Source organism: Orcinus orca, chromosome 15 (assembly GCF_937001465.1).
Source record: "Orcinus orca chromosome 15, mOrcOrc1.1, whole genome shotgun sequence".
Lineage (NCBI taxonomy): Eukaryota > Metazoa > Chordata > Mammalia > Artiodactyla > Delphinidae > Orcinus > Orcinus orca.
Window position 1 is genome coordinate 71,936,807 of NC_064573.1, and position 11,284 is coordinate 71,948,090.

The window sequence follows — 11,284 nt, forward strand, 5'->3', positions numbered from 1 at the left end:
GGTGCTGTTGTTACCATGTAGGGTGCCTGGTACTGGATGGACGCCTCTTGGTAGAGAATAAGGACCATCTGCCTGTGGACAGGAGGGAAGGGCCTGTGTTATTTTTGGGGAGGGTTCTGTTCTGGGAATAGTGGGACAGGCCAGGTGCATCTCGGAGTCAGAGCTGGAAGGAATCTTAGAAATCGTTCTGTCCCTCCTTTTCCAGTGCGGACACTGAGGCCCAGGAAGGGAGGGGGACCTGTCCAAGGTCCCGTGAGCACTTAGGGAGCAATCTGTGCCTGGGCCGGTTCCTGCCTCTCGGCCCAGTGAGAGTCTTTCCGTAGCGCTGTACAGCCTCCCAGCTGACCACGCTCTCCCAGAACCCCCAGGACAGCGAAGACCGGGGCCTGCAGTCACCTCACCGGGCGGCTGCCTTGCCTTTCAGACATGTACGACCAGGTGCTGAAGTTTGGAGCCTACATTGTGGATGGCCTCCGGAAGTACAAACAGCCTGTCCTGATCTACATCCCGCCCTGCGCGGAGCTGCGGGGAGGCTCCTGGGCGGTCATGGACACCTCCATCAACCCACTGTGCATAGAAATATACGCGGACAGAGAGAGCAGGTGGATGCGCCACCCCCAACCCACCTTAGCCTTTTCTTGTTCTCACTCCCAGTCCTTAGGCCCCATCACCTTTGAGCCACTGGTTTGAGGATCACAGGGGTGTTCTGAGTTTCTGAAGAGACAGAGAGCCTCCAGTTTTACCAATCTGAAACTAGCATCCAGTGTGCGACTGGATGGTCTCAGTAGAATTAGTGGCTGGAGCCCAGAAGTGGTGGAGGAATTGTCTCTTCTTTCATCACTTATACTCACCTGCTTCCCAAGGAAGTTTGCAATCAAATTAAGAAAGACCCAAAGCATCTGAGCTTCCTGGCAGCCAGGATGAAAAGGGAAATATGACCAGTCATCTAGTTCTTACTAGACTCTGAGTCTCTCCCAAAGCTCTTCTGTAGAGACTGGGTTTTTTTCAGTTTTTTATAACCCAGGGCCCAGTACAGTGCCTGACTCCTAGTGGGTGCTTGGGAAATACTGGCCAAACAAATGACTGAATGAATACTTGCATGAGAGGATACCAGTTCTTCAGGGGAGAGAAACCTTCTTGGCACTTTTTTTTTTTTTTGAATCAGGAATTCATCCCAGGAACTCTTACAGAAAGAATAATTACAATAATACTTGCAACTCAGTGTTTGAGTGCCTTCAAAATGAAGACAATGCCAAATGCTGTGTAGACTCTAAAGGCTTCAAGAGTAGTTCTGCCCAAAATATAGATAGGCACCTTCTTCCTGTGTCTATTCCCTTATTCATTCCTTAATCCAATGAATATTTATTAGGTACCTCCTACGTCTCAGGCGGTGGGTTAGGCATTGTGATATGGTGCAAATGAGCCAAACCTGCCATGCCTTCAGTGGCCCTAGACCTTCATGGAAGGCTGCTGAGATCACCCTCCCGGAAGACTCAGGACGAGAACAGCCTTGAATGGGGCCATCATTAACTTTTCACTCTGGCCACCAGGAAGCTCAGAGCTACATATAGTATTGCTCAGGGTTTCCAAGCTATCAAAAGAAAAGGGGGCAGGGGGAGCCTGAGGGGTGAGTGAGAGAGTTGGGAATGAGAGGGTCACTCATACCTTGGATCCCTCCGTGTGCCTTTGTGTGCTTTAAAGAGATCAGAAACAGTACCCTGGCCCTAGGAGAGCAGAGATTAGGAAGGCCACAAAGGACTGTGGCTGAAGAGCTCGAGGCTTATGTTGTTCTGGAGAAAGTCATAGGCTCTTGGAGCTGAAAGGGCCTTCCAGAGTTCAGAATAGTCCATTCCATTTTTTACTTTTTGGCCTCACCATGAGGCATGTGAGATCTTAGTTCCCCGACCAGGAATCAAACCCGCACCCCCTGCAGTGGAAGCACGGAGTGTGAACCGCTGGACGGCCAGGGAAGTCCCAGAACACTTTATTTTAAAAGCTGGTTTAGTTCTTCATTCTATGGATGTAGAAGCAGATGACCAGAGAGGGGAAGTGACTTGCCCAGGGTCACACAGTGAGTCAATGAAAGAGCAGAGGACTGACACCAGATTTCCTGGCTGTCTTGCCTCCCCCTGCCGTGTCCTCTGGCTGTCGCTTGCTGGGGGACACCTCACACACCACCCGCCCCGCTGCTGTTTTTTTCAGAGCGAGTGTTCTGGAGCCAGAGGGAACAGTGGAGATTAAGTACCGGAAGAAAGATCTGGTAAAGACCATGAGAAGAATCGACCCAATTTACCAGAAGCTTGTGGAACAGCTAGGTGAGTGGGTCTGAAATGAATCACTTCTCAGAGGTCAACAGAGGCTCAGCCCTCTCATTGCTGGAGGTTTCTGGTATGTTAAAAATAGTGAAGACATACCAAAACACAGCAGCAAAAATTATGAGATATTTTAAATGTTCACATACAGTGTATCAACTCCTTTAACATTAAAAAATATACACTATGCCTTAGTGAATGTATTTCTCGGCACACACAAGATATAATAATTGAAGTATTTCGAGCCAATAAGAAACATTAGAATTTTGGTAGCAAAATTACCCTTTAGAATTTTTCCATCAGACATATTTTTGTTTGAGTGACAGCTTTGTTTCACTTGTAACTTTAGGTGTAATTCTCTTTAAAAGTCCATGTTAGGTGTCAGTGTCTTTATAACTGATAACTGATCTGTGTCATCATAAATTCACAGGATTTATGATGATGGTGATGACGGGTATATAATTTCTTTGATTTGGTATCAGGGTAATGCTGATACCACAGGGCGAGTTGAGAAGTGTTTCCTCCTATTTTCTGAGTTTGAATTGGCACTATGTCTTTAAATCTTTGATAGCAGGTTTCTAACTACAAATTCAACTCCTTTATTATATATAGGAATGTTCAGTTTAATCTGTTTCCTCTTAGGTGAGCTTTCATAGTTTGTATATTTCAAGGAATTGGTCTGTTTCATCTAAATTATCGAATTGGCATAGACTTGTTTATAATATTCCCCCTTAGATTTTACCATATATATTACAAATGGTAACTGATAGTGTCCTGTAAGCACAGCGGGCCTGATAAAAGGGGATAAATTTGAAGTTGCGTGTTGAATGCTGTCTTGCAACTCTGGGTGCATTTTTGAGGCTGCACGAGCGACTTGACTTCTGGGCATTATCAGAGTTAAAGCTGAGGCCTGTCTTGCCCACCCTGGTTCTTGCCCTTGCCTGCAGGAATGTCTGAGCTCTCCGACAAGCACCGCAAGGAGCTGGAGGGCCAGCTGAAGGCCCGGGAGGACCTGCTGCTGCCCATCTACCACCAGGTGGCGGTGCAGTTCGCCGACCTCCACGACAAGCCCAGCAGGATGTTGGAGAAGGGTACCATCTCTGTAAGAGCCTGCAGCTCTAGGGTCGGCGCGAATGGCCCATCCTAAGGTCACCTGGTTTCCAACACACAGAGGATATTTGGGCTCAGGGCTTTGGGATGAGTCAAATGCCACACGTTAGAATCACCTGGGGAGCTTTAAAACAAAAAAATCCTAGTGCCTAGGTGGCTTTCCAGACCAATTAAATCAGAATATGGGTGGTGGGAGTGGGGAGAAGCCAGACATCAGTATTTTTTTTTTTTCAGATCCCCAAGAGATTCCAATAAGTAGCCAAGTTTGGGAACCACCAGTCTAACCTCTGTGTGTGTTTAGAACTGCAGGTCCAGATTTGGGAACCATTGTTCCCACCCTGCATTCACCCACCACTGACCATCACAACCCCGCCCTATTGCCCTGTCCCCACGAGGACATCCCCAGTCCTGCTCCCCCTGCGTCCCGTGCTCCTTCCTACCTCGCCTAAGCCCTCCGTACCTCTGGTGAGCCCGTGTTCTGTGTCTGGAGGTGGACGTGGGCGCCAGGTTTGTTCTCCAGGAGAGGCAGCCTAGAGACCTGGCAGTGTCCTGCCTCTGCCGCCTCTCCAAGCCTCAGTTTCCCAGCCTGTAAAATGGGAATGGTCCCAGAGCCTTCCCCAGCACAGGGCCGGGCCCCGGCAACCTCCCGAGTCCCCCGCCCCACCGTTTCTGGGGGCTCAGGCCCGGGGCTTGTCCACAGGACATCCTGGATTGGAAGACCGCCCGCACCTTCCTGTACTGGCGTCTGCGTCGCCTGCTGCTGGAGGACCAGGTCAAGCAGGAGGTCCTGCAGGCCTGCAGCGACCTCAACCACGTGCACGTCCAGTCCATGCTGCGCCGCTGGTTCATGGAGATGGAGGGGGCCGTCAAGGTCCTGGGGCAGAGATGGGTGGGCTGGCAGGCGGGGGCCAAGGGGGGCCCGAGGGGGAGCCCCGCCCGGCAGGGTGTCCCTCCCTGACGCAGCCTCTGTTCGCTCCCCAGGCCTACCTGTGGGACAACAACCAGACGGCAGTGCAGTGGCTGGAGCAGCACTGGCAGGCGGGGGAGGGGCTGCGCTCCACCATCCGCGAGAACATAGAGTACTTGAAGCGAGACTCTGTCCTCAAGACCATCCGAGGGTGAGTGCCCGCCCCGCCTGCCCACCCACCTCTTGGACTTGTCAGCGAGCGCAAAAGCCAGGACTCGTGTGACAGTGACCACAGCAGGAAGAGTGTTGGGAGCTCTGGGTGGTTGGCTGCCCCCCGCCCCAGGAATGGGAAGGGGCCCTGCACAGGGATCTGGGGCTGCCGTAGGGCCCATTGAACTCAGGAGCAGGAATGACCTCACCCTCCTTTCCCCTCCCATGCAGCCTGGTTCAAGAAAACCCCGAGGTGGCCGTGGACTCCGTGGTGTACATATGTCAGCACGTCAGCCCGGCCGAGCGGGCCCAGATCATTCACCTCCTGTCCACCATGGACAGCCCGGCCTCCACCTGACCCCGGTCCTGCCGGCCACTTGCAGGTCCACGGGCAAGAGAAACCGCACTGATCTGCTGACTGCAGGCCCTCGCCTGCACCTTGGGAATTTGCTTTTTAAAACTGCTGCAAGGCTGCTGACCCCCAAGTCGCTCCTGTTTCAATAAAAGTCTCAGAAGTGGCCCCTTCCAAGCAGAAATCACCTCCTCTCCATTGTTGGCAAGTCTGTGTTTTGTCTCTTAAGACATTTTGCTGCGTCACTGAATTGAATTGAACCCAAACACCCCAGTTTCCAGCCACTTTCCGGTACCTGCTTTGTGGGATCCAGGTGTTCTTTTTAGGCTCATTTTATATCAGAGCATAGAATCTTATTATTATTATTTTTACTCTGAGACCAGCTCATGATGTAATCATCTTATAGCAGCATAACAAAGCAAGAAAAATAGAGACAAGACAAGAGAAAACCTATTTTTGTAATGGTGCTTATTCGGATCCTGTTGCGTCACCCAGGAAAGGGTATGAATGATTTTTTATTAAGAGCGTAAAATGGTATTTTGCTCCCCATGTGGCCCCTAGTAGTGAATCACTAGCAACGTCCCATTACCAGGCTTAGTTCTCTCATTAGCAGAGAATTGCATAGCCGTAGGTTCAAGGGCATTGGGAGACTTCTTTTATGTGATTCACAGCCCTCTGCCTGCCCCTTCCCTCCGAGGAGGAGAGGACGAACCCTCCCATGTCCTGGAGGGTGCATGAAGAGGCAGGCATCCTCCAGCCCAGGTTGGGAGGACAAAGAAGAGAAGGAAAGCCTTCTCCAAACTCGCAGCCCATCTTGCTCACAGGTGTCACCGCTGTGCTTGCTATCACCTGCCTTGGAGGGCCCTTCGGGTCACCTTCACTGTTTCGCCTCTTGCCTCAATGTCCGTTGGTGGGATCTGGCCCTGATGGACAGAGCTGTTGGTTCCCGAGGACTGGAGCACGAGGACCACACTGATTCACTCAGGGAGGGCTTCGCGCTGCATCCGCCAGTACCTGAAGGCCGCACAGCATCAGGACCTGCGACCCTTCTGGCCCCGTCCATCTGTCCCTGGGTGCCAGTGATGGGAGGGAGTTGGCCACCCTCCACTGCTGTGATGGGCAGTTTGAGGACACCAAACATTACACCTGTCCAACTTGGAGGCCAGCGAGGTTGCCCGGGGAAGCCCCTACAAGCTGGGATGCTGGAGGATGTTTGAGGCCGTCGGCCAATGACAGCTCTGGCCGATGAAGGTGGTGTGGGTGCAGTGAGGGGTGGGAGAAAGATAAATTAGCCGTTGTCGCATCCTGAGACTGGAGGGGGCAGGGAAGAGTCCATGCTGCTTTGGGAACTGAATGCTTTCTGTTGGGGGGAGGCCCTGCTGGTTTGGGAGGGATGATAAGTTGATGACTAGCTGCTACCCAGGAACAGTGGGCGGAGGAACCTGCCGGGAAATGTGTGGAATGAATAATTTTTTGAAGGAAGTACTTTGACCTTGGCTTATTTGGACCAGGGAAAGCAGGCCGCCTCACTGGGGAATCACTGCCCATTCTCCGACAACCACTGAGATCTTGTGCAAGCCCCCATCTCAGGAGGACAAAGCTCTGATTTGACTTCCCCTCCCGAAGGCCACCGGGGGAGCGGGGGACCACTTCATGCTTGCAGCTCAATTTCAAACATGGACGCAAGCTGCTGTCTGCCGGCAGCTGAACAGACTTTCCCTGATGGGGTCGACTTTTCTTCCCTCGAGAGACTTAGCACAGGCGCCTCCAGGGAAAGGAGAAAGGATCAGACCCCTGAGTGTGCACAGAGGCCTGGGTGGGCAGCCCGGGTCTAAACTGAATGCTCAGGGTGACGGCCACTGGCTACCTCCAGTGCCCTGGCCTCGTCCCGTGCAATCCCATGAGCTTTTGAGGTGGATGCTACAATTCTGTCTACTTTCTGTCTCTCTGTACTTAGCTATTCTAGGTGCCTCATATAAGTAGAATCATACAGTATTTGTCTTTTTGTGACTGGCTTATTTCATTTCATATAATGTACTCAAGGTTCATTTATGCTGTAGCAGGTGTCGGGATTGCCTTCCTTTTCGAGGTTGAATAATTCCATCGTATATATAGATCACATTTTGTTTATCCGTCATCCGTTGATGGACACTTGGGCTGCTGTGAGTAGTGCTGCTATGAACATGAATGGCAAATGTCTGTTCGAGTCTCTACTTTCACTTCTTTTCTTTTGGGTATATTCCCAGAGGGGAATTGCTGGGTCACGTGGCAAATCTGCATTTAAGTGTTTGAGGAACAGTCGCCGGTTTCCGTGGGGCTACACCATTTTACATTCCCACCGTCACTGCACGAGGGTTCTGATGTGTTCGCATCCTCATTAACCCATGTTGTTTTCTGTTTGTTGTTTTTTTATGGTAGCCATCCTATTGGGTGGAGCCTAGAAGCCATTTTAACTCAAAAGACATTGAACCTTTTTCCTTGCATCCCTCAGACATCTTGGGCGGGATGTACAGACCCCATCAGCGAGCCTGTAAATTCCCAATTCCTCTGCCTCTGCTTCCGCTGCCCACTCAGTTGCTCCTCCCCCGGTTGCCCTGCCTCCCTTCCTTCCGCCAATGAAGTTTCCCGTGTTTCAGCTGCCTATTTAGTCTTTGCCCTGCTACCCCTGCACTCGGGGGACTGTGACTCTGGAGATGGAAGGTTCAGCATCTGTACCCAGAGGAACGGCATCGGTACAACCAGCATCCTCCAGAGGCACCACCTCATCTCCTACTTCTGACCTTTTATCCTTCCTCTAACCTCCACCAGCTGCCTTTCAGGAGCAAACACTACACCAGGCAGTACGGTGCCGTGGAAGGGGCCAGGAGATCTACAGACCCAGGGTTAAATCCCAGCAGCGTAACCTCAGAGTTTTGGCTCCTTTTTATTTTATTTATTTATTTATTTATGTATTTTGCGGTACGCGGGCCTCTCACTGTTGTGGCCTCTCCCGCCGCGGAGCACAGGCTCCGGACACGCAGGCTCAGCGGCCATGGCTCACGGGCCCAGCACCTCCGCGGCATGTGGGATCTTCCCGGACCGGGGCACGAACCCGTGTCCCCTGCATCGGCAGGCGGACTCTGAACCACTGCGTTGGCTCCTTTTTAAACCAGCAAGTAGACAGTGTCCACTGAGCCCTCTGAGACAGACGACTGACCGTGGGGAAGCAGAGTGTCATCGGAATCCCATCTCTACCCCTTGCTAATCACAGGTAAGCTACTCGGCCTCTCTGAGCCTCCGTTTCCTCTTCTGTAAAATGGGGGTGTGTTTGTTTTCTACGGCTGCTGTAACAATTAGCACAAACTCGGTGGCTTAAAAACAACACAAGTTTATTCTCTTACAGTTCTGGAGGTCAGGAGTCCGAAATAGGTCTCGCTGGGCTAAAATCAGGGTGCTGGCAAGGCTGCAGTCCTTCTAGAAGCTCTAAGGGAGAATCTGTTTTCTTGGCTTTTGAAGCTTCTAGAGGCCTCGTTCCATCTTCAGAGCTTGACATTGACTTCCCTCTTCTACTTTGAGCCTGTGATTACATTGGGCCCACCTGGATAATCCAGGCTGCTCTCCCAGCTTAAGGGCAGCTGATGAGCAACATTGATTCCATCTGCTACCCTAATTCCCCTTGCCACGTAGCATACAGTCACAGGTGCTGGCAATTAGTATGTGGCTGCCTTTGGGGGCCATTATTCTGCCCACCACAGGGGGTGGCGGCTTTACACCATGGGGAGTAGGAGGGAAAAATAAGATACACTGTGTCATAGTGCACATTGTAGCATGGAGTAAGCCCCCTCTGCTCGTAAGCCAGTGTTATTTGTCTTTTTGTTGTTAGACTGTGGGTGATTTCTCGTGGAGGGGGAAGAAAAGCTGCACAATCATGATCTGAGACTCAGTTTTCTCATCTGGGAAATGGAACCATCCCACTGGCTGGGTGTCTGGTTGTGCTGTTTCAGGGAGATGCTGCGGGAGCAGCGTTTAACTCCACGATGCACACGGCGGGCCCTCAAAGGGTGGCAATGAGTATGTTTCTCCCATTAGTTGGCCAACTGCAGAGAAACCCTCAATTAAGCCTCATTCCTCCGTCTCTCCTCTATGCTTTCTTCTGGCGTCAGTGTGGTCCCTGCACAGCTGGGGTTCTGGCTGTGACTGGGGCTCTTGCCCAGAGCCCGTGACCCTGTGGCCTTGGCATTTTTGCCCTGACTCTGTACATACCTGGCCCCATTTGCCTGTGGTAAGGAATGGATGCGACTCAAGAAAGGGCTCCCCAGCCCTCTCCACGTGGTGATCCAGCCACTCAGCCGCCATCCTCCCAGCTTAGCACCCCAGGAGGAGGGCACCCCTGTGTCTCAGAGCTTCTACAAAGCCCCCAGGTGATGCTTATTGGCTGTGACCAGTATGGCCTGAGTCACTTGCCCCCCAGTCAGTCACCGGGGATGCCCGGGGGTTGTGATGCTCTTATTGGTCAGGCCTGAGTCAACAGGGCCACCCTGGAGCCAAGCTGAGGAAGAGGGGTGCTGGGGAGAGAAAGGCATCCCAGGGCTGCTGCAGGCACCCCCTCCCTGCGGCCTGCCTGTTCTCCACTGAGGTGGGGCCCCATTCAGCACTTCCCGATACCACCCACAGCCCCATCATCCCCTACCTTCCCTACTTGCTAATCGTTGCATGTGTGAATCTGGTCTCCCCAGTGAGGCTGCAAGCCCCTTCCTGGGTGGGCTTAAGAGTTCAACCAACTCCTAATTAACATGCCCTTTTGCTGTTACCTTGGGTGGCAAGTCACCTCCATTAGTCCTCTGAGCCTCAGTTTCTCCGTCTGCAAAATAGGTGTAATAACTAGTAGGACACGCCTCTTAGGGTTGTAGCGAGGATGGAATGAGCTAATTGACAGCAGTGACTGACGCAGGGCCTGGTGCTGAAAAGGGTGCCCCCTCCTCCCACCTTGCTGCCTTCTACCCCAGGCGGGCACCAAGAGCCAGCTCTGGGGAGCGCTGCTGAGCTCGGGCTCTGGACCTGGCACACACGGACTCAGTCCTGCCTCCTCACTGGACCCCGAGTCCTACCCAACCTCTCTGAGCCTCGCCTTCTGAACAGTAAGCGGGGTTCACATCACTGCCTGAGCGAATGCCCATCCAGAGCCTGGCACCATGGGATGGTGACCGGCGGCCAGGCTAATTTTACCGATAACGACAAAGTCCTCCCAGTGTCTGGCACAATGGGAACCTGGCATCAGAAGACCTGGGCTCAGTGTTGCCTCTCTGGGCCTCGGTTTTCCCATCTGTAAGGGGGGTGTCTCCGCCGTGAGGGGCGAGGGGCGCTGTTGTCCTTTACGCCTCCCTCCCCCGTCAACCCCACCCACCCACCCAAGCCACAGAGCTGCGTTCAGCCTTTATTGACAGAAGACGGTTCTCCACCACAATGGTACACAGTCCTGGCATCACCCGAACACGCGTCTTCCTTAATGACTCAGACATCTTATCGGCGGGGGGCAGGTCACGTCACACAAAGCAGCTGAGCAGTGCCAGTCAGACGGGCAGCACTGAGCTGTGTGTAACGATGGTGATGCTTGGTGGAAAGTTCCAGAATTAGGAAGACGTTAGAGATGGTCCTTTGAGACAGGCCTGAACACCAAGCCTCCCAGGTGGCTGTGGATGAATCAGAAAATTCTGGCTCTAGGGTTCAGGAACTCCCAGATGTAGGAACCCAACATCCAGTTGGTCAGGACAGTGGTATAAGCTGCTGCCGTAGGCCGATCCCTGGTTACCTCCTCTGGTCCCAGCCCACTCACCTGGGTCCCCTCTAACCCGACTGTCTGCAGAACCTGCCACTTGGAAAGTCAGTAACTGGCACCAAGAGGGGGGAAAGAAACATAAAAAAGGTCACGGGGCAGTGAGACAGGCCAAAAAGTACCCATGAATACTCTGCATTGCGGCTTCGACAGCCCCACTCGCTACGTGGGTCAAGTTTTACCTGGTTCACAGCTTACTTTCTTTCCATCAGGGGTGTCTTCAATTCCAGTACAGAAAGCCCCCTGCCATTCCTCCCATTCCCATCCTGACTTGAAGCCCCCAGCGCTCAAAACTAGGGTGTCTCTCTTTTTAGGTACACGTGGCAAGAGATTCGAATCATGACTGAACGGTTAGAAAAATATCTGGTCTCTAATTTTAAAAAATAGGATGTTTCCCAGTATCAAAAGTGCTTGCTTGTTCTAAAAAGCAGCCCAAGGCCGCAAAGAGCTGAAGAGCCAGTTGGAGACGTGGTGCGCGGGTAATTTAGGAGTTAGGATCGCTGGGCTGCCGGGAGGGACCATAGAGTCTTGTGCCAGGGGCCACGGGCTGAGTTTGAAGAAGTGGCCTGGACGTGCTCCAA

General features: G+C 52.4%; 1 protein-coding gene across 4 annotated transcripts in view; it reads left to right on the plus strand.

The window, feature by feature from the left end:
* Window positions 1-5,078, plus strand: part of ACACB (acetyl-CoA carboxylase beta) — a 139,096-nt gene extending 134,018 nt beyond the window's left edge. For all 4 annotated transcript variants that reach the window (XM_004281381.4, XM_033408736.2, XM_049698604.1 and 1 more), the window contains 6 exons: window positions 425-602; window positions 2,203-2,315; window positions 3,260-3,414; window positions 4,123-4,293; window positions 4,404-4,540; window positions 4,771-5,078. In XM_004281381.4, the coding sequence (XP_004281429.1) occupies window positions 425-602; window positions 2,203-2,315; window positions 3,260-3,414; window positions 4,123-4,293; window positions 4,404-4,540; window positions 4,771-4,897 (881 nt within the window). In that variant the 3' untranslated portion in view covers window positions 4,898-5,078. The remainder of the gene's footprint in view (window positions 1-424; window positions 603-2,202; window positions 2,316-3,259; window positions 3,415-4,122; window positions 4,294-4,403; window positions 4,541-4,770) is intronic.
* The last annotated feature ends 6,206 nt before the right edge of the window (window positions 5,079-11,284 follow it).